The sequence below is a fragment of the Nyctibius grandis genome, chromosome 4 (genome assembly GCF_013368605.1).
Source record: "Nyctibius grandis isolate bNycGra1 chromosome 4, bNycGra1.pri, whole genome shotgun sequence".
Classification (NCBI taxonomy): Eukaryota; Metazoa; Chordata; class Aves; order Nyctibiiformes; family Nyctibiidae; genus Nyctibius; species Nyctibius grandis.
In genome coordinates this window covers 31,458,576-31,483,890 of record NC_090661.1, presented here as the reverse complement: position 1 = coordinate 31,483,890, position 25,315 = coordinate 31,458,576, and the positions used below count along the sequence as shown (strand labels likewise).

Sequence of the window (25,315 nt, the reverse complement as noted above, 5' to 3'; positions counted from 1 at the left end):
AACAGAGTTGCTGGCCGTGCAGCTAGGGCCTGTCCTGCCCTATGCTGGCCAGCCTCCTCTGTTCAGGCCAGACCGTACTGCCTGACTGCCCCAGCCTCACTGACAGATCAAAGTCTGAACATTGAACCCTCGACAGAACAGCTGTGATACAGGGTCTGCAAGTGAGCCAAAGCTGAAATTTATTCATCTCCAAGATTAGCAGGAAGAGGACACAAGGCAAGCAAATATACCAAAAACCAGCTAGTCTCTGAGCCAGGACAGAGGTCCACAACAGAGAGAGATCAGGGTGCCTGCAGTGAATTGTGGTAGCTAATGTTGCTGCTCTTCTGCAGCTCCCCTCACTCTCTGCTCCCAGAAGCCTCCTCTAGCAGTGGGGTTTTCCAGAGCCTACAGCACTTGTGCTGGAACTTGAGGACCAGGGGTTGCATTACAGGTTGAACTGAGCTGCTGCTAAACCTTTGCTCAGTGTTACTACAAAGTTGTGCACAAGGCTCAGCTTCAGCTTTGGTGGCTGGAGTCCCATCCTGACCCAAGCACGGACTGAGGGGCTTTCTGGTTTTGTTCCCCAGACACAGGCAGCAGTCAGATGGGGCCCTGGTGATCAGCCGGGTCAGCTCTGAAGACGTTGGCTTCTTTACCTGCATTGCCTCGAATGGACGTGACCAGGACCAGCACCAGATCCTGCTCCGAACTCTAGGTACTGGATGGGTGGGGGCATGTGTGGCATGTCTGTACACACACGTGTGTGCACACAAGTGGGAAACAGGGAGGGCTGGGCAGCAGGAGCTTCTTTTCTGCCCATGCCTCTGGGCTTCACACCTGATGTTTAACAGGCAGCTTGAGGGCAAGGGCAACAGTGAGTTATTTTACCCGGTGGTAACCTGTGTGTGTCTAGTAGATTGCAGTGCTCCAGGCAGCTGGGAAGAGGGACCAACAACACAGTAGGAGTGACTCTCAGGGCCCTGTTTATGGGACACTGGCGTGGAATGGCTATAGGAGCAAGAGGAACTAAGGAGATGGTTCTTCTGTGCATGTGATGTGCTTGTGTACAGCTGGAAGAAAAAGCTCTTTGAGGCCTCTGTTACTTGCCCTTGCTTGGGCTAAAGCCCGTAGGAAATCCACATTCACTGTAGCAACAGTGTCATAGCTCCAAACATGCTGTTTCAAGGCCTAGGGGCTCATAACTCATCACAGCGTATGTTGGACTTTTCCAATTAGGGAATGTGCCTACTACCAGGGGCAGCATGGCATTGTCTTCCTACTAGCCATGATTTCCCTTCTGGTTTAGGAGAGCTGAGGATCACTGGTCTTCTGCCAAGCATCACAGTACCTGAGGGAGGAACTGCTCAGCTTCATTGTACAGTGACTGGCAACAATGTGAATATAAGGTGGTCCAGGTGAGCAAAAATGAGATAGAACTCCCCTTTCCTTCTCTTCCTGAACCTCCTCACTTCCTGCGTTATTATTTGGAAGGTATGCCTGCCAGGTAAGAGAGAGACCCACAGTTCTCAGCCCTAGCTAGCATCACCTACCCTTTCCTCATCAACTTGCCTGTTACCCTAAAATTCCTGGGCAAGATCCCTGTGGGGTCTAGGGGTCACCAAGTTCATGTTCCAGTCAAATGAGGAGGAAAGCAGACTTTAAGCTAAGATTTTGTGGAGTTCAGAAGGGCTCCATGCTGGAAAGCTAGTGACGTTACAATAGCAAAACCTAAAAGTGAGTAACCAGAGCAAGACCTTTAGTCGGTCTTGATAAAACTCTCTCTGCCTAGCTGCAGCAAATATTTTAGCCCCTACAATAACAGTGTCTCTTCTCCCAGCTTCCTGCTGCGACAGTTCTGTCCCTCTACTGTCAAGGTGGAGCAAAGGAGAATGTAAGGTGTTTTAATAAAGGTAAAGGAAAAGATGTGTCCTCTTCTCTTGATGGTTTACAATGAAATTCTGAATTTCTGCAAGTGTTTGCTGCGTTGTTTTTTTCCCTATTTGAAAACAATCAGTTGTGTTTTGGAACTTTCTTGCAAAGGATCCAGAGAGATGGATTGGTAATTATTTAAATCCCTCTGCTCCGAGGGGTAGGACTGAAGTGGGCCATCTTGCAAAGAGAGCTTTTCTTCCATATGTAAGTTTGCTATTTATTGGAGTTAACAGAATGGTGCAAGTTTCAGAGTCTGAGTGAAACCCTTTTCAGTGAAACAAATTTCATTTCCTTGGTAACTAGGAGTTCATACTTCAGGCAGTTTTCCTGTTGGGCACAGAGTATTCTGGGAGGAACAGAACAGACACAATCCTGCTGGTATTTTAAACATTTTTTTTTAAACAAACTTTTAAGGGAAAGAGGGTGCATTGCTCACTACCCCATATGTTCCTCAAGCAACATGCGCTGCTATCAATGCCAGCCAAACAAGCACTGCCAGACCACAACCTGGAGAGAGGGAAAGGCACCCTGGATTTTCTCTTAGTCCCTCAAACCTCAAAAATGTGTAATAGTGGAAAAGGCAATGTCTTTATACAGAGCACACAGCTAGCTACCTCCCACACAGACAGTGGGCTAACGGATGCAGACTCACTCAGGCTCATGTTACCACCCAGCTGTAGAGCCAGGTCGTGGCAAAAGAAGATTTCTTCTTCCTTCCTGCCGAATTTGTAAAAATTCGTACCATTCACAGAGCATCAGTTCCTAAAGAGCACAGAGAGCTCCTTTAGCCACCACGGGTGGGAATAGTGATACAAAATGGTTTTTGCCACAGGAACGGAGTCCCCATGAGGGCAGATGGCCACCACATCCACCTGTCCCAGGATGGAAGCCTGATCATAAGCAATGTTCAAGAGGCTGACGAGGGATCCTACACATGCAGCGCCTACAGCAGCAGCAACTCTGTCAGTGCCAGCACGGAGGTGAAAGTGCTGAGGAGCAGGCCAAGCAGTGAGTACAACCTGTCCTCCCCGCTTCTCCCGGCACAGTGCCTGCCTCTTGGCTGCTATTATTTCTGCTTATTGCATGTGCCCATCCACTGCTGACCTCTGACTTTGGGGAGCAGCCGGAGCCCCTGGGTTGTGCTACCCGGGGAGCCTTGCTTCCCATGGGCAGAATAGCAGGATGGTGGAAACACAACCCCTCCCGGGGTGCTGGGAGCCTAATTAACTTCCTGAGGCCAATATGCCATAGCTGGTTGACCAAATAGGTGTTTGCAAGATTCATATTTGGACTCTGGACACCATCCAGCTGGGCTCTACACAGGGTGTAGAGTGGTCTCCAGAAACTGTATTCTCCCCCTGTATCTCACCAGAGATATCAGTTTCTCTCTCATCTTTGATGTTGGACTATATTTAAAACAATCCCCTTAGAACTGGCAGGGTGGAGAAAGCAGGAATGTGCTGTGTCTTTTGGGAGGGTAATGAAACCTGAGGATAAGCCCTGGCAGTGTATTTACAGCTGCTTCACCTTTTGCTTGGCTGCAGCTACTGTGAATCACGTTGTGGACCTGAGCAGAGAGTGCGTGGACCAGCCACACCTCGCCAACTGTGACCTGATCCTGCAGGCCCAGCTCTGCAGTAACGAATACTACTCCAGCTTCTGCTGCGCGAGCTGCTCTCGCTACCAACCACAGGCCAGCCCTCCTCGTCACCGCGGGTGACAGACACTGCCACGGCCACATGAAAGTGCAGGTGACCGATTACAAGGCTGGAAGTCTGAACTCTGTCCTTTTACTGAATGAAACTGTTCTGGGAGCTCTGCCCTGCTGGAAAGCTCAAGAGGGTAAACTGAACAGAGTGTAGTGGGTGTAACTGTTCAAAGGTGGGAGACCCACCATCCTCAAGTTTATTGCAGACTCCTTTTTTCCCCCCTGTGTGCCTTGCTGTAGCTAATCCTTCTCTTCACTTAAGGGTAGTTGCTGTCATTCACAGAACAAGATGACACTGGGAACGCAAGGATGCTGTGAGAAGGCAGGTAAACAGCATGAGAGAGGGAGAGACCAATTCTTCATACCAGCACAAGAGAAAAGTGCTCTAAAAGAAAAATAATCTCTGAAGTGTTTGAAGATGGGCCTGAACTGTCTTAACCAAAGCAATAATGAGCAATGAACATTTGTAATCCTGGGGAGCACTTTCCATCTAAATGCAAAGGACTCTGGCCATGAGAAACAGCTTCATGCTTATTAAAATTAGCGTTCAGGTCCTATGAGATTACTAGCTACAGAGATGCATCTGTGATGTCACGTTACTGTAGCTGTTTTATTGCAGTAGACCTCAGACAAATTTCTAGTTGGGTCAGTTTGGTTTCTACTTGACTGTAATCAGCTTTGGAGTAAAATGCAGAAACAATGCTTCACCGAAAGCTTAAGATGAAACAGAAGAATACTTTTAGCCCTTCCTGAACGTTAGGGGTAATTTAGATGAATATACCAGCACTGTTAGCTGTTCTGAGATGCTGCAGTTTAAGTATCATTACACGCTCTACGAAGGCTCATCAGACAATTTTATTTTTTTCTGAGCCAGAACTGTGCTGTTGAATTTATTGCAAAGCTGGGCTCAGTGGTAGCATTGTGATGAGTTTCAACCAGGAGAGGAGAATAATATACACACAGAAACAGGTGTAGGGGCATTTGACTTGCCAGAATAAACCTCCCACTGATCTGCTCTAGTCCCAGTGAAGTCCAGGAAAGCCTGGCTCAGCATGTGGCCTGGGCTGATTCCTGCTGCTATGGGCTAACAAGTGAAGACTTCCAGAGGCAGAGCAGCGACAGCTGAAAAGCATCCTTTGTTTCAAGACTAACCCTAAGTCACAGCAAGCATGTGTATGAGGTTCTGAAAGTCTCAGGCATTAAGGGGGAAGTGTGGGGAGGTGACATTATATCATGATTTGTTAAACCAGGAAGGGCCCTTGGGTGTCTTCAGTATCTCCAAATGGAATTATTTCTGAGCAAAAGCATTTTTTTTTTTATAGCTCCACAGTATTGTTTTACTCTAGCATCAGCCCTAACACCAGACCCCTCTTCCTCATTCCAAACTCCCTGCTGAGACTTGGATGGGTTAATCATATTAATTAGCACTATCACCCATTTATTATTTGCATAGATGTAGCTATAAACTAGTAGACTGGTGTGTGGTGGTGATGTTTTGGGGGTGGGTAGAGGATTGGCCTTTTTTCTTCTTCTACCTCTGTTACTTTAAGGCTTCTAAGGCAGGCAGCTAATGCAGGACTGTACTCACATCACTCTCCTCTCCGTCAGTCCAGACTCAGCACTCAGTAATACACAGCAATAATACATAGGTGTAAATCCCCAGGCTTGACACCTTAAAGCTGGTGTGGATGCTAAAGCCAGTAAATCAGTTCAACTGACTCAAAAACAAGAATTACTAACCTAATGCTTGCACTCTCTTCAGCACAGGTACGGCTTCAGGAATGACAACACTGCTTTAAGATGTGAACAAACTGAAAAGTCTAGAAGCAATCCAGTAAAGGAGTGAGAGGTGACAGTCACACAGCTATTTGGGGGTGGGTCTTTCTGTGGTCTGATGAATTCTGCTTGCTAGAAAAGACAAAAAAAACCCAACCAAACAAACAAAAAAAACCCAAAACAACAAACCCCACAACTTATTTTTGCAGTTAAGACCCTTTAATTTGATTAGGGAAAACTTCCTCTGCTGTAAGTCGTGGTAGGCGTTACAGTGTAAGGAAGGTTTGCAGTTGATGTCATTGGATAGTTAAGAACAAGGAGATGGTCCTGAGAATTCTAATTGTGTTTGCACGTAATTTTGCATTTAACATCTCAGACAAGTGCCTTTTTTTTTTTTGTGTGTGTGTGTGTGTGTATAGGGTATTTTAGTATATAGTATGACTTTGCCTTTTGAGACCAGGGACTAATCACAGACTGGGTAAATTCCAGTGTTGTTAGTGAAGCCCTCTCAGTTCCTATGTGGCAGGCATAGAAGGTAAAGGTCTGGGGACCGGCTCAGGAGCATGGTTAGAAGTTGATTGTGGTTGTATCAGACCCTTTTGTCCCAGAATAAGCGGAGTTCTATAATGGCCCTTTCTCCTATGATGTCAGAGGCTCTATTTTTAGAGTATTTAAATATTCTGTGTAGTCAGCTTTCATTTAAGTTGTATGGTTATATAGGATGTGGCCAGGGCGTGCTTTCTGAAGACTCATGAGGGCTGTAACAGCCACCTGTATTCTGATGGGCAGGACTTTAACACTGAAGGTGCTTCAGTTAAGTGAGTGTTTATTCTGCCCTTCGTTCAGCTGCATAACTGTGTTAGTAATGATGGCAGTGGAAGGCATGCAGTTCACCGCTTTGAATACATGCCATCACTGTAACAGTTAACTACAGGGTCTTTTTACATTTCTGCTCTTTGGCAAGCTGAGCTTTTCCCCTCTATGTCGTACCACTTAACTGCCTACCTGAATGTTTACTTTTTTTTCCATTTGAGAATCAAGGTGTTCATTTTCTTCCCTAAACAATGGATTGGAGGAAGGTTGTACCTCCTTTACTGTTACCTCCAGGGCAGGGGAAGGGTGTAGCTATACTGGGCTATTTTCAGCTGATCTTGGGGCACTACTGTTAAAGACATGGAACTAACAGAATAAGCTATACCTGCTTTCTTTCCTATTACACATGTCTACCAATATTTGCTTGCTTTTTGAAAGCTGAAAAAAGCATTGGCACCAACTCAAATACCATAGGGAGTGTTGGTCATTACTATTCATATCATATTGAAAACAGATACGAATCTGTAAAGAAGAAAAGCACAGTTTTCTAGACTATGTCACTGTGAGACTCACTGTACTTGCCTGGAAATGAAAACTGCTGGTAAACTCAAATGCTAGGGCCAAACAAAGGGAGCATTTCTTCCCCTTCAGGTTACGAAGTCTGACTTTCCCTTGTGTCTAAACTGACATGGTGCACTTAAGAATGCAGTAAGAACCACTCATACTAACAGGGTAGGTATCAGCTCACTGGAAGAACAGAAAAGGAGTGAAAATACAGTCTTCTCAGGTGGCTCTTAAGATCTTAATTCCTTTAGGGGAAAGAAAAACAAAGTGAGTTTTCCTTTTTTCTCTTTTTGAATGTTAGTGTCTTCATATTTGTCTCCATGTAAATATTCAGTGTTAGAAAATACAGTGATGCAAACCCAGAATCTGATGCTTTCAGTAAAGCCCTCCATTTTAGACCTTTTAGAGTTATGGGTCACAAGGATATTTGCAAGTTCAGTCTTAAAGTTCGAGGTACCTTAACATGGTGTACACAATCAGAAGTGTTAAGATACCATTATTAAGCTTCTAGGTTGGCAAGCAGGGCTCATCTACATTCACCTAATAACACAGAAGATACTCAGAAGGGCAAGTGCTGAAAACTGAATGTGGTGGGAAATAAAGCTTTCACAGACAGTGCTTCTACCACCAACATTTATTTCTGTTAAAGCAGATTATAAATCATCAGTACAAATATATATAACTTACATTTGCTTGTAAGGCCAAAGTTTAAAAGTAAAGTTAATATGAGATGGTTTTCACAAGTCACCAGAGGCAGAACCTGGACCAGCTGCAGCCTTAACCACAAGGTTTCACAAATCAGTGGGAAAAAATAAAACCAAAAGTTAAAAACCTCTAAGATCTATTGACAGACAAACATAAAATGGTTTCCCAGGTAGCCCCAGGATGTAGATATGATTACAGTAAGTTGTCACAGTAGTGTTAGAACCAATGGATTAAGACAAAGAAACTGCAGCAACACATGAAAGGAAAAAACATACTATATATAATATGTAGCTTGATTCCGATAAAAACCAGTAAATTTTTCCCCATGGTTTTCAAACCATGACAATACTGTTCTTTAATTCTCTTTATTTAAAACTACGATATAATGACTTATTGGTTGTGATTGTTGTTGCAATATGCTACTTACAATGAACAGATACAAGAACAAGCTAGAGCCCCTTTGTCCACCCCCCCCATATTACTTACAATAAGAATCAGAGATAAATCAATCTTATGTACAATTTCTTACATCCAAGCCCCTTTTTTTTTAACCTTTGGCAAGATTACTTACAACTCATACAGCTTTTAATATCCAACTATTTAAAATATTCTAAATGCATAAAAATAAAGATTTTGGCTTTACTTTAGTCTTTACATATAATATTCACTTTTACTCAAAATGGAAGCTCAACTTTTTCCACAAACCCAGCTTTTGCTAAGCAGGTGACAATCTCTCACCTCTATCCATCCCCCCACCCCCCCCCCATTTTTCCCTGAGGGGGAATGTCCAGGACTTGCAGGGCATCAGAAGGACACAAGTACAAAATCTGCCTTCCTTTCTGTGAGATAGTTGATGTTTCTGCAGAACAGGCTTTGGGACTGGGTGCCTGCCTTTGCTCTGTTTGGCTTCCAGCTTGCCAAGTGAGGAGGGAATGCAGACTGGGGTGGCTCCAGGATTCCACTTAAGAACTGCACTTTAAATTCTCTGTATGTTTATATCCTCCCCATAATTGCTCCCTCTTTCTAACCCATTTTCATTTGAAGGGACCTTTGGGATTATCAAAGCAAACTGATCAGAAACAGTCCCCTCTGCTCCCTTTATCCCTCTATCCTAATGTACAATTTATCCACACCCCCCCCCAGGACTGCTTAAAGTTCAATCTCAAATGTCTTCTGTAAATCACTTGAGAAGGGGTTAGTTGGCGAGGGATTCGTGCGCTGCTTTGCCTTGCTCTCTAGTGCTGCCCACTGTGCTTCAAATGGGTCTACCTGCGGAGCAGCTGCGGGAGGCTGCGAATGCTTGTCCTCTGCAGCCCATTTGCCACCGTCAACTCCATTGAAAGCTGCAGAGCCGTTGTGCTGCGCGGGGGGATTGAAGAAAGGGCTGGTCGTAGCACTGTTGCTTTCATACTGAGGGAACGTCTGCTGTTTGACAAGACTGGGTGACTGATGCGGATGGACTGCTGGAGTGTGGCTTGCAGTACCAAAGACGTTGGCTACCATCTGGGAAGGTGTGATTCCAACCACAGGTACGCTTGGGGCTGCATAGGTCATCCCATTTGCTACAGCATAGGGCTGAGCTGGAATAAATGCTGGCTGCATGGGCGGAACCACACCCACTGGCACAGGCTGAGGCGCAATGAAGGTGCTGACTGGGAAGGCTGGTGCTGACTGGGAAGCTGCTGGAGGAGGCTGTAGTAGTGGCTGGGGAGCTGGGGCTGGAGCTGGGGTTGGCTGCTGTTGGGCTCTGACAGTCTTTGAGACCTCTTCCAACCAGCGGTCTGCCTCTGAGGGAGTACGTCTGTGATTTCCTTGGAAGAGACTTGGTGAGGCTGCACCTGAGGAGGTGCTGCTCCACTCAGTGCCTGGGAAGGAAAGCATGGGGAAGTCACTAATATCTCCACTCCACACCCTTTTATCAGTTAGAAAGGCTGGAGGATGTACACACGAACAGACAGGCCTCCTCCCTCCACGGCTGAAAGACTGCTATCAACACTGGAAGCATCTTTATGCATCCTCTCTACTGTTCTGTTATAGGAAGACGGTGATCAAGAATGGGTAGAGAAGAGCTGCTTCACTAAAATGCAGATTTTTTTTTTTTTTTTCTTCGTAGCAGACATCTGAGACTTGAGGGCATGCAGGAGCGCTGCTGCCTGCCCTCATAACTTAGTGGCAATGATCTAGTCCATAACCACTAATTCCTCTCATTAGGGCATATCAGTTTCTGAATGTACAGCTCAGGACTGGTGGACTGTTAGAACACAAAGCTATAAGAAACTGTTTTTAAGACTTGTTTGCTCTGTTTCCTAAATTAAGGCTCTACCCTCTAAGGACAGTAATGGGAGTTCAAGACAACATCCATTTTTCTGTCCCATACACATTGAAGTGTGAGTACTCACTATGATATACATGAACACTTAAGGCAATACATCTAATCAAATTACTATATGATATGTAAACTGTACTTACTATGACTCCTTCCTATTCTTCTTCCATCTCCATTCACTCTTCCCTTACTCTTCTCATATATAACTCACACTGTTAACCTCTCAGCGTTAACCTCTTTTGCCATGTTCAACACTCAGCATTTTAGACTTTTCTTCTATAAAACCAGCTCTGATTTTAATTAATCCTCAACGATTTAAAAAAAAAAAAACAAAAAAACACACCATTATTTCTGTTCCAGTTTCACAACTATCTCCCACCAGCTGAATTCTGGTTTTCCATCTCCCTACAGTTTCAAATTCCCTTTCCCTCCCATAGGGCCTTGCCAGGTTTCCAACGTGATGAGAAAAGCAAGCAGGAGTGCTAGTGATGGCTCTGCAATTCATGTGTTATTTGGTGTTTTAGAGAAGTGGAAAACCATTACTGCTCAGTGGTTTTCAGTCAGCCTGATGTAGTTAAACACCAGCTAAAGATCAGTTTACTGTTGTTTTTACCGTGAGAACTGTTGGAGGCAGAGCTTAGGGACTCTCTCTTATGGGGGAAGACTTACTGAAAATGGGTCTGGTACTCTTAGAATGCCAAGTAGAACCTACTATTTCACTTGGAAAGTTTCTCTTTTCTAGGTGAGCTTACACCAGGAAATGATGTTAGTTTGATTGTAGCCTTCTAGCATGTGTCCACATGAGTGACAGCCATTTGAAGTACCACCTTACATTGTACATAACTACAGACAAGGACTGGAGGGACAGACTAAACTTATTAAACAGAAAAAAAGAACCTCTAAAGCCTTTAAGCAACCAACTTAATCTCTACTTACGTATGTTAGGGGAAAGAATGCACAAAAAATATTTTGGGTACACATAGGTTCTTTCCCCTTCATCCCCAAACACACACTACTTCATTACTTCCTTTTTAAGTACTGGATTTTCTAAAATGCTGCCAAAACAAGAATCAGTCCAGCTTATAGACCCAGGACCAGTGAGTTCATCGCTTCCCTCCATCCACTCGTGCAAAAGGCTACTACTTCCGGCTTTTGTTACTGTTCCTTCCACTTGCCATTAAGTGGCATTGACAATTGTCTCAAGGGCTCAATTATGCTCTTGATCCAAGTTCTCATAGCAACGCACTGGATCTACTTCCAATCTTACCGGCGACCATGGCTGCAGCTCCAGTACCAGCAGCAGGAGCATGAGCCCACGGATTGGTTTCACGAACTGGCATAGCTGTGGACACTACAGCAGCTTGAGATGGTTTAGCAGCAAGCACACAGAAGGCAGAGGCAGTGCCATTAACTAAAATGGGAGCAGACAACATCAGTGCAATTAATTCATGCAAGGCATGCACGTGACTGGAATATTAGTGGGCCATGTCATACCTATCAACATACAACAATTTTAGACACTTCCACATGACAGCAGTTGGTGTAAATTAGCCAAATTGGACTGACGGTCGATAAAGCTAGTAAATTCCATTTCACCAAGCCAACGCTTGTTAACAGAATTGTGGGATGGTGGATTTTTATGTATTTGCTGAAACCTTCAGTTCTGATGACTGACTGAAGTTAAATTTGTTGTTTTTATAGAGAAGAGATATGGCTTACCAGAAGTTACTGTATGATTAATTTCAGATTCAAAAGAAGAACAGATTTTAGATGCAAAGTAACAATAACTACATTTAACAAGGAGAGGTTCGTTTTCCACACAACTTGTATAAAAGCATATCAGTGAAATGAAGATTAGAGGCTGCTATGAGTTCTATAGTTGGCATCTCTCCACAACTTATTTAAGACTTTGTGTGAAAAACAGTAATCATGTGGTGGCACAAAATCTCTTCCCTTGTGGGATCTGGTTCCTGTGACACACAGTTGGTAAGGTTTTTGCAGTTCAGGAGGCACAATGTCACAATAGCCATTATCTCAAAGCCAGTCCCTTTTACCGGTAACTATCGTGTGGTAGGTGCATGAACTTTTTGTTAAAAACAAAACCACAGAAAGACTAAACAGACAAGATGAATAAAGCAGGATGCATTCCCCAAAATACTGATAACAGGACTTGCAAAAGAAATTAAGACCATGTGTTACTGAAAATCAACATTATGTGCATTCAAGCCTCATCCAGCATGACGATGGCACACGGAAAAAATCACAAACCTTGGAAGGCAGGAGACTGTGGTGCGACTACTGTCACTGGTTTTGTCATGGGGGCTGAAGAGAAAGGATCTTCTGACGGTGTGCTGAAAGCACTGGTGATCTGAGAGCACAGGGCACTAATGCTGTCTGTTTCCCCTTCTACCTCAGGGACTAAAATGTAAACAAAATTCATTAAATTGGAAGTTTAAAGGATACAGAAACAATTTAGAAATACCAATGTGAAACTGAAATATAATTAGTTCCCTTCTGTCCTAGATGTTCCTGCTACTGATTTGCATGATAGCTTTTTTTTAAAATTAGTGTTGGAGACCTGACCTGAAATAGAACATCACATTAGTGTATTTTGTGACTAAGTCAAGAGGGTAAGGAGATCAGCGTTCCAGATTCAAAGGCAGTTATTACTGCTTCTCTGTGTTAATGCAAGAGGATGTTCATTTCAGAAAAATAAAAGGGTTTTCTATAGCTTTAGTAGAGATCTAAATCTTCCATATTAAAGTGCTAAACATATCAAGGATTTGGCACTCTGTGAAATGAAAATACTTACAATAGATTTAAGTGTTCCAACAACATACTTCCACAGTAACTAGATGAAGTTTAAATGTGCTGACAGCAATGCACAGTGGCAAGTTTAGTCTAGAGTTAGAATGTTGATTGCTCCAGTTCAGCTGTAGCCGAAATCCCTAGCTCATGTGGTAGAACTGTGACAAGCAAAAGCTGAATGCTCAAATAAACCAGACAAATAAACCAAGTATCAGCATAATGCGGATAAAGTAACATCTGGAGTAAAACTGCTCACTTACCAGATGTTCTCATTATTACTAATTGCACTGCTTTTCAAAAGTACCCATCATCAGTCCTTCATTGCACAGAACTGACATGAGCAGGCATAAATAAGCACAAATAGTATAAAAAAAAATGTAAGATGTCTGGACACAACATGCACCATGTCTAAAATTAAGGGGGAGGCACGCCCAGAAATTGATTCTTTGAGGGATATTCCAATATAGCACATGTAGTGTGGCAGTAAGCAGCACTGGCAGCAGCATACATGGGAACATGCATCAGAAATGTTCTGAATCATGAAAACTCAGATTGTATTGTGCTCAGTGAGTATCACTAGTGAGCAGTGCACTATTACTGTAAAACTGACAAACTCAGTGCTGATATCCAAGCACAGGTCACCAAATAAGGATTATAACAGAAGTCACACTAGGTATTTTTGTTGTTTTTTTGCCTTTGCCACAGTAATTTTTACTTTAAAGCTTTGAACGCTAAAACTAATGCTGTTGCCAAGTGAGAGTACAGCTGGCCTGCAGGATAACCTAGCTAAGGGGATTCTAGGACATTGTGCAAAGCACTGAGCACCCCACGTATTTATGTTGGGATGACTCTAGAAAATCCCACTACCATCATGTGAAAACTGTACCACGCATTACTGAAACAGCCAGCTGTGCCACCTAAACAGTAAAGTTTATTTTAATGCAAGGTGAAAAGCCATTTCATTGCTCTCAAAAAAGAAGAATTCAGACAGGCAGAAGCACAGACTGCAGAAAAGCATCACATGATCCCATGACAAGTGGTTAAGGCCTTGAAGGGATTTGTTTCTCAAGATGCCCTGGCATTAAGTGGAGGAACCAGTTCAGTGGCTCAGAGGGAAGAGCCAGTACCTACTAATTCACCAGCCCTTGGTTCCTGGAGCACTGCAAGCTGCGCTCCAGTATTTCAGACAGTGATTAGAACTGTTTGTCTTCTGCATGTGAATATTGCATTTGAAATTCTTGACTATTCCCAAAGCAGTTTTCTGATGTGGTGATGTTTGTTCGTGAGAAATTATCCACATGAGGCAGGAAGAAGGATTTACTAGAAAACAAGGAGTTATTTGAAGCCACAGCAGAAAAGGAGGAAGAGACAATTTAAGGTAATGTTTCACTGGAACCATTTGGTTTTACCTGAGTTTTTCATGGGGAAATCAGTCTTCCTTTGCACTGTTGAAGGCAGCTCATTTATTCGCAAAGACAACTGGCGTTTAAAAGGAGACATCTTTTGGCTAAGGGCAGGGAAGCCCCTGAAAGACCCTTGCCTGGCAAGCTGTTCTATAGGGGCATGCCTCCGGGGAATAGCGTGGGGATTGCTCATTTCTTTATCCAGAGAGGCAGCAACTTCAGCAGTAGGAGAGGTTGGTGAGCCAGAAGAAGGGGCAGTATTGTTTGGTGCAGCACCTGGTGCTACTGTTTTCACTTCTGTTTCAACTGCTGGAGGAAATAGGGTGAGGTTAGAAGAGTGAAGCAAAATAGTGTTCAACTAACTGCCTGCTCCTACTCCTATTTGTTTTGAAAAGAGAAATGGCAGGAATTTGCATAACTAGTACTCTTCCAAATGAGTTTCTAATACCACAGCAGAAAAATCCTTTCTGTATACACCTTCATTGTCTTCACCATGTCACTTTACATACATCCAGTATCCAAAGCAAAGCTTACCAAGGCTAGCCACTTCATAGAAATGATGGCCTTATATATGCATTCTTTCTAGCTATTCCTGAGACTCCAGCTCTAGAAATTCTTGCAATTCATTTATGATTAAGACTAAAAAGTGTATTGCCTGTTTGAGACCTTTACTTTGCCTCACACAAACTATGGCCAAAACATTACTACAAACTATATTAAGTGACTTAGGGTGGCATAGCTCAGCAGCAGCAGGGAACAGAACCCAGCTCTAGGACCTTCTTTTAAAAGCCACCTTCCTAGCCCTGCAGAATCAGCAGCAGTAGCCAAACATGCTGCACAAGCTTCAGCAGGCCAAAGGCAGCAGCAGCACTGAACAGGTTAGGCTGCATTCAGTGCTCAGGCTGCAGCTCCCCACCTCCTCCAGGAAATACACTACAGATAGATGGAAGTGTGCTGCAAGGTAGATCCAGCCTCTGAGCTGACAGGCCTTGCTAACACCAGGCACATTCACAGTGAGTTCCTGTGTCACTTCAACTGAATTTAGCTGTAATGTTACCACCCAATCACTAGATAGTTGCACTGGAAACTCTTCCAACTTAAAAGTCAGCTGCTTCATCTTGCAGGGTTTTGCATAGCACCACAATGCTCCTGTCATCCAGGTCTAATGGTAGAAATGTAGGATTAAGCCTAATTTAAATCATGACACTTATTATTAGAATGGCAATGAGGATTTTTCCATCTCTAGGAAAACTCTCTCACTCATGTCATAAGTGAATTGGCTTTGGAGGCAATAAACAGCTCATCAACACAGCAGGAGAAGGGGCAATCTCACTGTCCTGGTGTGAACTCTTATTTTACCTATATTGCTTTCCAAACATTTTAGGAAAAACAATGACTTTTTTTTTGTTGGCACATCAACAGAATAACTAGAAGTCTTGTTAAAGAGACGAGTCACATTAGAGATTTCTGAGGAGCTGGAATAGTAGGAGGAACTAATTATGTTGTCTTGCAAGCTTCAGTACCCATGAGCTGCAGCTGCTCATTCAAGTGAAACTTTTCTAATCAGTCTTTCTTGGAAAGGATTTCACACACCTTCATTGAGTCAGGACTTTGACTCATGCCCTCAAGTAACAAAGGCCTTGTGTTTAAGCTTCATTTAGCACATTCTACAACTAACGTATGGGAACAAGCAGATGGATGATGAAAACGAAGATTAGAGTTTTGCAATCGAGTGGCAGCATAAAACTTCTGTGGAACCCTCTGAAACAAAAGTTCAACTCCACTGTAAAGAGGGCTATGAACAATATTTATAATACTTATTTTTTGTTAGCTGTAGAACTCCACTACTTGTAATAAAACCTGAGTGAGACATTCTACTTTCACTTGAAGGTCAGAACACTTTAAATGGCATTTAAAATGGCTAAGAAGTAAAAACTAACTCCTCTCAAATCAGCTAGTTATTAGTTTTGAATGTAATTAACGGTGCAACAGTTATGTGTTCTATAAGGAGAGAGTTGGTTTGGTTTGTTTTTTTTCAGAAGCACACCACCTGTTCTTCCCTCATGCAATATACTCTATACATATACTTTGTAACCTGCCTTAAAAATCGAAATAAAAATACGTTATTTTCTAAGAAAAATGCGTACCATTTTCTGTTCATTTACCATAAGCTTTAGACTACAAAAAGGATTACTTCATGTCTGGAAAACTTGTTATATTTTTATAATATTTTTATAATAAGGCCTTTTAGGGTGGTACCTACAGTGTTCTTTGCCACAAAGCAGGCTGACAAAACAAAGCTGGGGCAGCTTTCACATATGAAGCCACTTGCACTTTTTGTAGAGGAGATGCGGGAAAATGCGCTATGAGTGAATCTGGGAGCAATTTTCATCTTGTGAAGTGACAAGCGTCTGGGAATACGATTTGTACATAAAAAGGTTCAAGAGAGGGAACGCTGCAAGGACGTTAAGCCCCAATCCTTGCACAGGCTCCAATTCACCCTCAGTGCTGGTTTTGCTTGCTCTGGATGATTGTTTAAGTTGCACCCCGTACCTTTAGCATCCGGCATCTGTCTCATAGTTTCCTCTCTCTCTGCTTGTTCAGTAGCTGTAGTGACCCTGAATGACCCCTCTCTAGTGAAAGTGGTTCTGCTGGCATCAAAGGTGGCAGTCACTCCACACTCCTTCTCTCGCTTCTGCTTTCGCTCCAGGCATGCTGCAAATGCACAGCCCACGGCATGACTCAACCTTTCCCCCTGTACAAGACAACAGTGCATCATACAGTAACTGGGGACAGAAACATACATGTGCTTCAAGCATTGAGAAGTGATAACCTGCCTTTACAAGAGGGATCTAATTAAGGCATTAAAGAGCTACTATAATTGGCCACCTTTTGTATGGCTCTAAAATTAAACCTGGTATATAAAGGCTCCCAACTACTAATGCACAAGCAGCGTTCAAGAAGGCCACCCAGAAATGAAAGAGATTGTTGGATAATCTGTTTAGTTCAACTGCTACTAAGATGCTAGTGCGATAACATGCCTGCATAGATCCCTTGCCTCTGGATACATCTGTGCACAAAGCAACTCTTGTGAAGACATCTTAAGCAGGTGTCAGTCCTGAAGGACATATAAGTGCTATTCTCAGATACAGAAAGTTTACAGAGGGCTCAGGGAGACACTACCGTTGTGTGCAAGTGTGAAAATTAAAAGTACAATGGTGACTACTTGCACTTCTTAATGGCCCTGACCACATGCACAACTTAGTATTAAGAGTGCCTTCTGAAAAGCACTTCCATTATTAACCAGTGAGGTCAAAAGGACCCACTGTCCAATAACTGCAATAAGGAAAGGGAATTCAAGTCAGAGGAAGTCCAGCAATCCAGCTGATACAGTGGCTACAGCTGAGTCAGAGGCACTATTACTACCAGTAACTCAACTCATCTATCATAATCAGTAAGTGAATTGACCTGTTATTCACAGAGGAAAATAGAAATGCTCTAGCTCCAACATCGGTTTAACTGGGAATATCTAACTTCATTGTTTCTTTTTAAAGAAAAATGATAAATTGTCAAGTACAATTGCTCTGAACATGCAGCTATGTGGAGTTCATGCAATGAATTTGCATGAGGTTTCAAGTGCTTTGTATAATATAGGCGGGATTCAACAAAAAGCAGAAAGAGGAAAAGGCCAGATCAGGGAATTAAGTGACTTACTTAAGTCTACACAGCAAGAGACTGATAGAGGTAACTTACTTTCAAAACCTACAGGAAAAATCTCTGTCACTTAGAAGCAAATAGGATGTTAATTTAATTCAGTTTAGCTCCATCCCTTAACATTCAGATGATTTTCCATTCAAGATAACATTCACATACAAAAAGGCTGCATTCATAACCAGTCTGTATTTACTCACTATGATTTTATCCTGGAAAAACTGTCATTGCTGTTTCAGTTTTTGGCTGTATATATTTTCAGATGAGAATATCTTCTGTCTATTTTTAGAAGAGTAGTTCCCTTCTGCTAGAGATATCTGAGACTGACTGCGTTCCTTTTACACACATGCTGGGCACTGTTTCTCTCCACAAGACAACACCACAGAATGACGGCAAATAATTCAGATATAAAGAATTAGAACTAAAATAATTTTCAAGGATTAAGTAATATTTTAGCTGAAGTCTAAACATATTGCAGTATTCTAGGTAGTTAATTTTTCCAAGCACAACCTCCAGCTAGAAGCTGGAAGAGTTGGACACGCACCACATTAAACTTACCGTGTCCTTTACAGCCATAAAGCAGTGGCATATCCAGCGTCTCGTCGTTCCATCTCGACAGATGTATGAGAATGCCCGGTCAAAGTTCCTGTCTGGTGCGCAGAAAGAAACCTTCTCTATTGTCTGATCAACTATAAGATCCTAGAGGGAAAAAATCCGCCCCCATAATAAAAGAAATGTGAGGAAATACAGAGAAACACTTGAACAAGTCATTTTCTCAGTGTTAACTGCAAGAAGGTGAGTTATACTAAAAAGAGCATAATCTGATGCGGCTGTAATTATCTGCCAATGAATTCACCATTCAGAATCTATTCCCAGTACGAAACAAAAATGACAGATGACATTTTCCACGTGCCACCTTTGGTAGAAGAGTGCCAAGGCACCACTTAAGAATTTAAGGACCCAAAAAACTCCTAAGATCTCTCCTCTAGACTATGGAGCTCACAGTTCTATTTTATTTTTACAGCAGCTCCGATAGTCTTGCAATCAAAAAAATCTTTACTGTGGTTAAAACATAACGCTGAAACTTATGGGAGAGGTCTGCAAGTGTGAAAAGATCTAGCAGCTGCTACACAAAAAGCAAAAGCTGATCTGCCAATTAGCTAAGCAGAGCTGCAATGGAAAAGCACCAGCAGCACCAGTAGTATCAAGCACCCCTGATTTGTTCCCATAGATTGATGGGAGAAGTGTTTCTAAAAGGAGATAGTACAGTTTAAGAACTATGCCATCTTCATGAAAAATTTTTTTTTCAATTTTTGTTCAAAATTGTTTCTTTTGGTTGGTTGTTAGTACTTGGTACCTGTGCTAATGTTTTCAACCACCAGGAGGCAACAGTATATTCTCTTTTTAAGTCCTATACTTTTAATTACCTCCAGGGTCTGCACAACTTATTAAAATTCAATTTTAAAAGATTAGATATATAACATTTCTAAAAAAAGACACGTATTATTATTTTTAAATGAGGCAATCAGTAGACTGAATTCACCTACATCAGTATGCTTGTATTAGAAACTGAATTCTTAAGAGACAGTAACTTTAGTGCTGCTGAACCATACCATAACAGCAGCCCTGGAGAATTCTAGACACAGAGCAGGTATATGACAGGCAGTCGTATTGCGGGGGGATATGAATTATCTCTACCTGCTTCTCAGTGTTGGCTTGCAGAAATCATCTTTTAGGTTGACAAAGTAAGGGTTAAATGACATGAATATAAAACGAATTAATTTCAGACTAATGAGAGTAAAAATTGTTCTGATAGCCATGCCATCTTTTAAAATACTAGTACACTTACAGAGGCAAGCCTAAATCTCTTATTTCTAATTGCCTACATCTAGATAAAACCAAGAATTGTTTGCTATTACTTGCACACAGGCACCTTGGTGGTACATACTTTGCTGTTTCACAATAGAAAAACACAAAAAACATTAGTCTTCCACTTCAGACCAACAGCTTAGATATTAGAATTAGAAATTATCAAATTTGATGCTCGGTTACTATTTAGCTTGAGTCTGAAAGCACAACCCCCTATTTCATTTACTCTCTTCACTGCATTTTTGGAAGCTAGCTCTTGTTCATTCAGACTCATTCTAGGATTTGCATGCACTGAAAATTATATTAACTCATGTGAGTTTGCTCATGTATTACTATTGCAGCCTTCTGCAGTGGTGCAGAACAAAGTCAAGGGACTCTCCCAAGTTCAGTGTCAACAGAACTTGTCAGGAAAACAATGGTTCTTCCGGTAAATACAACAAAAAATATTCCAAGCTTGTGCTACCTGCCACATTTTATGAAATGTGTCTTCAGAGTAGTGTGGAATTAACTGGGAAAAAAAAGTCAGCAGGCATACATATGTTTACAAAGCAAGAAATAATAATTTAACTGATTGTACACTTCAGTCTTCCTTTCAAATACCAATATTTGTATTAACATAAAGATTGGTGTCCATTTAAAATTACAGCACATTATTAAATCTAACCTTTGTTTTCTCATCTACAACTCTGAGTCCATCCGCCGACACCCACAGGACTGCTTTAACAGCTTTCTTCCCCGACTTTCAAAAAAACAAAAAAAAAAAAGAAAGAAAAAAAACAGTTTTATGCCAACAGCATCAGACTGCCACCCGCTTCCCCTTTCCAAGAACCACAACATTAAGTGTAGATGAAGTCCACGGTCAGTAGGGTGCCCAAAGCCAGATACTCAATCCAAGTTGCAAAACACTCAGAGAACCAAGCCAAAGCCAGTATTTCAGAAACAGCACATTGTGGGGATGGGGAGAGGGCACAGGACAGGTGGAGGCAAAAATAAGGTGTACATCCACTGACAGTAAAGAATTCAAGACTGACCAAGTGGGTGAAGAATTCCAGTAAAGAGTCAGAAGACACTAATTCATAAGGAGTTACACCACAGGTAGCTTCTTTAGCACAAGTTTAAACATAGGAAAATTCTTACCTGATATTTCCACCAGCCCTACCCTCTGCCCCAATAGTCGCATGGCAGAATCATGGCATCACCTTAAACCAGTGTTAAAAGCACCCAAAAATCATCAGTTATTGTGTTATGTGCTTAATACTAAGATCAATCATCCAAACCTGTTTCACTAATTTATTAAGAGCTAAATGTCACATCTTGGAAGAGAGGTAGAAAAACATGATTTCTTAACCATTTGGTGTGTATCTTGAAAAAGCAATGGTGTGTGGCAGGCTGACGCAGCGGAGCAGCGGCCTGGCTTTTATCCAAGATCTGACTGTGGGAACTTGCAGTTGCCTCAAGCTGAGGGTAAGTACCAGTGGGAAACACAGGAAGGCTTCAGGAGCCATTTAAACTACAGATTCTTTCTAGGCTGTTTGCTTCTTAAGGGAAAGTTACAGAAAGCAGTATAAACACTTAACACAATATTCCTCTGAAACTAATTCATTGAACAAACAATAGGTAACAAGAAATCGGTGTAATTTTACTGGTTGTTACAGAGAACTACTACTAGAAAAATAATAATCTTTTTTTTTTTTTTTTTAACATGTTACTTCAATTCACAAGCCCCATACTTTAAGCCAGCTAATAAAATATTCTCCCCATAATGTTTTTTGAAGCGCTGGGCTTACATAGTTTGTGGCTGCTAATGGCACTCACCACAGACCAGTGCAGGGAGTGAAGAGAGCAACAACAACAACAAAGATGAGGGGTATCAGCTAGTGGCTTCATGCAATAATTGCAATTGCAATTGATTTTTTTTAATTGTTCATTGAAGATGTATATGATTTATACTCATACAGAAAGTAATGGAGCAAGGACACATTCTGGCATAAGCTGCCACATGTTCTAAGTCTGCAACACCAAGTTTAACACTGTAAGGATGAAATATCTTGGAGTGAAAAGTCTCCTGTTCTATCACATTGGTTTAATTCCCAGAGAAAGCAGCAAGTGTGAATAAAATGGGCCTGGCAGAACTTCTGTTTGTTTTTGGGGAGGAACTATCTGTCCCAATTTCGGAAGCAGCAATGACACCCCGAGCATTTTCAAAAAGCTTGGTGAGAACAGAGAATGGCACTGACTTGTGTGGAAGAGTTGATTAAAAGAGAAAAGAGAGAAAATAAGCACAGCGTGAAAGCAAGCTATGGAGAAGTGCTGGCAGAAGCAAGTTTCTAAATGTCCATCCAGCCTCCTGGATACCCCAGAGAAAGTTTAAAGTAAAACTGTCAGATTCTGGAGTGCCTAATGGAAAGAGTATAATTCACAGAGGAAGATGTACTTAAATTTACCATCATATGTGTTAAAGAATATTGCACTATTTAAAAGTAATTTCTAATTTTTGGTCTTAAAAGGCAGTAAATATCCACACCCAGAAAACAGAGTCTATATTTTCAATGCTCAGCTAGCTTCCATAGCCTAAAACTCCTTATTAATCCCAAAAACAAATGGTTTGTAGAGGTCTGTCTCCTTGAACTGTTTTAAAAAGGAGTACCAGTTTCCTATAAGCTGTTAGTAGTCTTAAAAATCTTTATGTCAAGCAAATACAAACAATCAAGAGAAGACAAAGCCTGCGGGTAACTGTTTGGTTTAGATTACCATCATTAGAAACAGAGATACATGTCTTTCCCCAGCAAACAATAAAAACCTTGTTTCTGCAGAAATAGTGAACAGTTCCTGAAGTTTGTATTAAAGTCAAGTTTCACTGAGCTGGGTACTTCATAAAGCACTACTGATCTTCAGCAGAGCGACTCCTCACCTGCTATTTTACCAAATGAGGATTTTGAAATAACTAAGACATGGAACTTCATGTTTCTCAGAATAAAATGAAAAGGCTGTAGGGCTAAGTCCTCTCCCACTGGAAACATAAGGTTCGTCGTGCAAGATAACCAAACGTGGGTTTGCTACACTTAAAAGAAAAGCAAAACACGCTGTTATCTCCCAATTTCTTCTTCTAGATTTATCGTAGATGCAGTGCTTAGAAGGGGTGAAGTCCTTACAGTCTATATCCCAAACCCACAGCTACTACTGTTGGGCAATATGCGATTTTCCGTTCCACTGAATCCTCAGCTTATCTGTGCCTACAAGCAATATATAAAGGAACGTACTTCTCCAAATCAGTTCATATTGGATATACAAATCAAAGGACTTTTGAGTTATAGGTGGGATATTGCCAAGTATATCATGATTACAAAGTAGATAGGAGCATTTGCACTCCTGGCACACACTGGACAAAGATCAGACCAGATGCAACATGCCACATGGGAAGTGAACTCCAACACAGGATCGCAGCTTGTGCAATAACCACTGAAAGGTACAGCTGACTCCAAACAAAAGCATTTAAAGCAAAAGGCCAATATCCACTAGAACATTGTGGTCTTAAATGTTGCTACCAAGGGACTCATCTAGACATGCATATCAGTAGCTTGTCTTCATATTGAAGAGCTTTTGGATGACAACACTGCTGGAGGAGAGCCACGCATGGCACCGCCTTCTGGGAGCCTGACTGGTCAGCGCTGAGTCAGCCCCGACAGAAACCTTGCTGCTCAGCACTTCTTAGGAGGTCACTAATCTGCTCCAGTACGAGATTTGTTATCTGGACTAATTTCAGAGTCCTCAGAGGTCTCCAGGAGGGCAGGCGAGGCACCCGTCCTAACAGACAACGAGGCTCAAAGACCAAGCAGGACCACTGTGGGCTGGGCACGAGGGAAACCTCTCCAGCAAGTTGGCAGTGCCCATCTCTAGGGCACATTTCCAAATCAGCGGTGCAGGTCATCACAATTCAACTGTCAGAAGTAATAGGAACGTGGAGATATGTAGCAGCTCTATTGTAAGGTGGAAAATAAAGTTTTAAGGATGCCAGAGCAGAATTAAAGTTGCCCAATAATGCATTTTTTAAATACTTCTAAACTGTTTCTAGTCTTTCTGCCTATTTTATTCTGTCCTGGGAATTAGAAACAGCTGTTAAGATGTATCTGGAGTCTGAGGTATATATAAATAAAATTTTTCATTTCAGACTCAGTATAAAACATTGCGTGATGAGAAATACATGCACTCAGTGGAAGTAAAACATGATAAAGATCACTGAATCTGTATTACTGTTCATTACAATAGAAAAACTTTAGTTTTAAAATATGAAGAGCTGCCTAAAAAGGCAGTTGATTTGGTTATGTTGCATATGCTACACAAAATAAAACTACAGAAGCCTAACCTGGAACTATCAACAGACATCTCATTTTTATTTAAAGTTGAAAAGAACGTATTTTCAATACTAAACACTTGAACATTTCTGGACACAAATCCATCCGATTTACCTTTTAGGGGGAGAAAAATATGGACAGGGAAAGCAGTAAACCTGTCTAGATGGACGTTTTGTTTCAAGCAGCTCTGCAGTTTTGAATATTATATTAATGCCAAGGCAAGGCATGTGTGGAGAAATTATAGATGAGACAGCCAAAAGACAGTAGAGTTATTAGTATTTCTCAATTATTAATAAGAGAACAGCTGTCCCTTTTTTTGCAGTTTTCCCCTAGATTTGGGCTACCGTTGTAGGCCAAAGCTGTAATAAAGGCACTGCCATACGGATACTGTGGGGATATCTCAGCACTATGGATTTAAGTGGTTTCAGTGCTAATTAATGAAACTTCACAGGCTGAAGTAGAAGTCGGTCTCTTTGGCAAAATATTATAATAAAAGACAAAGGAAATCTAAAAGGTTGTGGTAAAGTACCAGACTTCATAAAAAAGCAGCTGAGATGTAATGTGGAAGCTGGCATATTTAATAGCTAAAAATCTGTCTTTGACTTTTTAAATTAAGTGCTATGCAAATATCAGTCCTTTTACATCTTTGCTTTCTTATGTACCCTAACAGAAGTTAATGCCAACAAGTAGAAAGAAAACTAACATATCTGATCAGGTTGAGGTGGGGTTTTTTTCTCTTTGTTTGTTTTAAACAATTGGTAAGTAGTATTTAGCATTTTTGGTTGTAAAGCAAACAGCATGTTTTCACGCCAGTCTTTGTAGATTCCAGCTCTTAAATTTCATTTATGCAAAGGAATCATCTGATTAATCTGACAGATCTCCCACCTACAGTATTTTGGCCCTAAAAAAAAAAAAAAAAAGCCTCTTACTTCGCCATCACTACACTTTAGAAGTGTGCTTTCCCAGATGGTAGGAGGAAACCTGAATTGGGGAAACAGCTGTCCCTGTGTGACATGCATCACTATCTGAGAGAAAAGTGAAAAAGGAGCAGCTGAAAATCCTTATTTACACCCCAAGCAAAGCCAAAAAAAAATTCGTGACCGGAGATTAATCTGCTCTAAAAGACTTTTGTATGTACAGAAGTTACAAACCTGCTAGTTTCTATTTAAGCCAAGGTTCATTTTATAACAAGATACTTCAGAAGCCGTATCTTAGATTAACTCTATATGAAAACTGAATTAAAATGCTTTACAGGAATTTTAAATGCAGAGGTAGGGAACAGATGAGAGGTAAAAGAGAGAGAGCTCTTTCAGAGGTCTACACACACTGCCTTGCGGAGATGTAGACAGCAGGAACAAAACCACCC

General features: G+C 41.7%; 2 protein-coding genes across 13 annotated transcripts in view; one reads left to right on the top strand and one right to left on the bottom strand.

Annotated features, from left to right (window-relative positions):
• PAPLN (papilin, proteoglycan like sulfated glycoprotein) overlaps window positions 1-16,111 on the top strand; it is a 63,532-nt gene extending 47,421 nt beyond the window's left edge. For 3 of the 5 annotated variants that reach the window (XM_068398504.1, XM_068398505.1, XM_068398503.1), the window contains 4 exons: window positions 570-697; window positions 1,289-1,397; window positions 2,747-2,922; window positions 3,459-16,111. In XM_068398504.1, coding sequence (XP_068254605.1) covers window positions 570-697; window positions 1,289-1,397; window positions 2,747-2,922; window positions 3,459-3,634 — 589 coding nt within the window. In that variant the 3' untranslated portion in view covers window positions 3,635-16,111. Of the gene's footprint in view, window positions 1-569; window positions 698-1,288; window positions 1,398-1,819; window positions 1,893-2,746; window positions 2,923-3,458 lie in introns of those variants that run through there. The other 2 variants (XR_011047982.1, XM_068398507.1) reach the window with 2 other exon arrangements.
• Window positions 7,395-25,315, bottom strand: part of NUMB (NUMB endocytic adaptor protein) — a 105,459-nt gene continuing 87,538 nt past the window's right edge. For 5 of the 8 annotated variants that reach the window (XM_068398508.1, XM_068398513.1, XM_068398510.1 and 2 more), the window contains 6 exons: window positions 20,262-20,336; window positions 18,287-18,427; window positions 16,571-16,772; window positions 14,024-14,326; window positions 12,075-12,224; window positions 7,395-9,345 (listed from right to left, as the gene is read on the bottom strand). In XM_068398508.1, the coding sequence (XP_068254609.1) occupies window positions 8,630-9,345; window positions 12,075-12,224; window positions 14,024-14,326; window positions 16,571-16,772; window positions 18,287-18,427; window positions 20,262-20,336 (1,587 nt within the window). In that variant the 3' untranslated portion in view covers window positions 7,395-8,629. Of the gene's footprint in view, window positions 9,346-11,073; window positions 11,218-12,074; window positions 12,225-14,023; window positions 14,327-16,570; window positions 16,773-18,286; window positions 18,428-20,261; window positions 20,337-25,315 lie in introns of all 8 variants that reach the window. The other 3 variants (XM_068398512.1, XM_068398514.1, XM_068398515.1) reach the window with 2 other exon arrangements.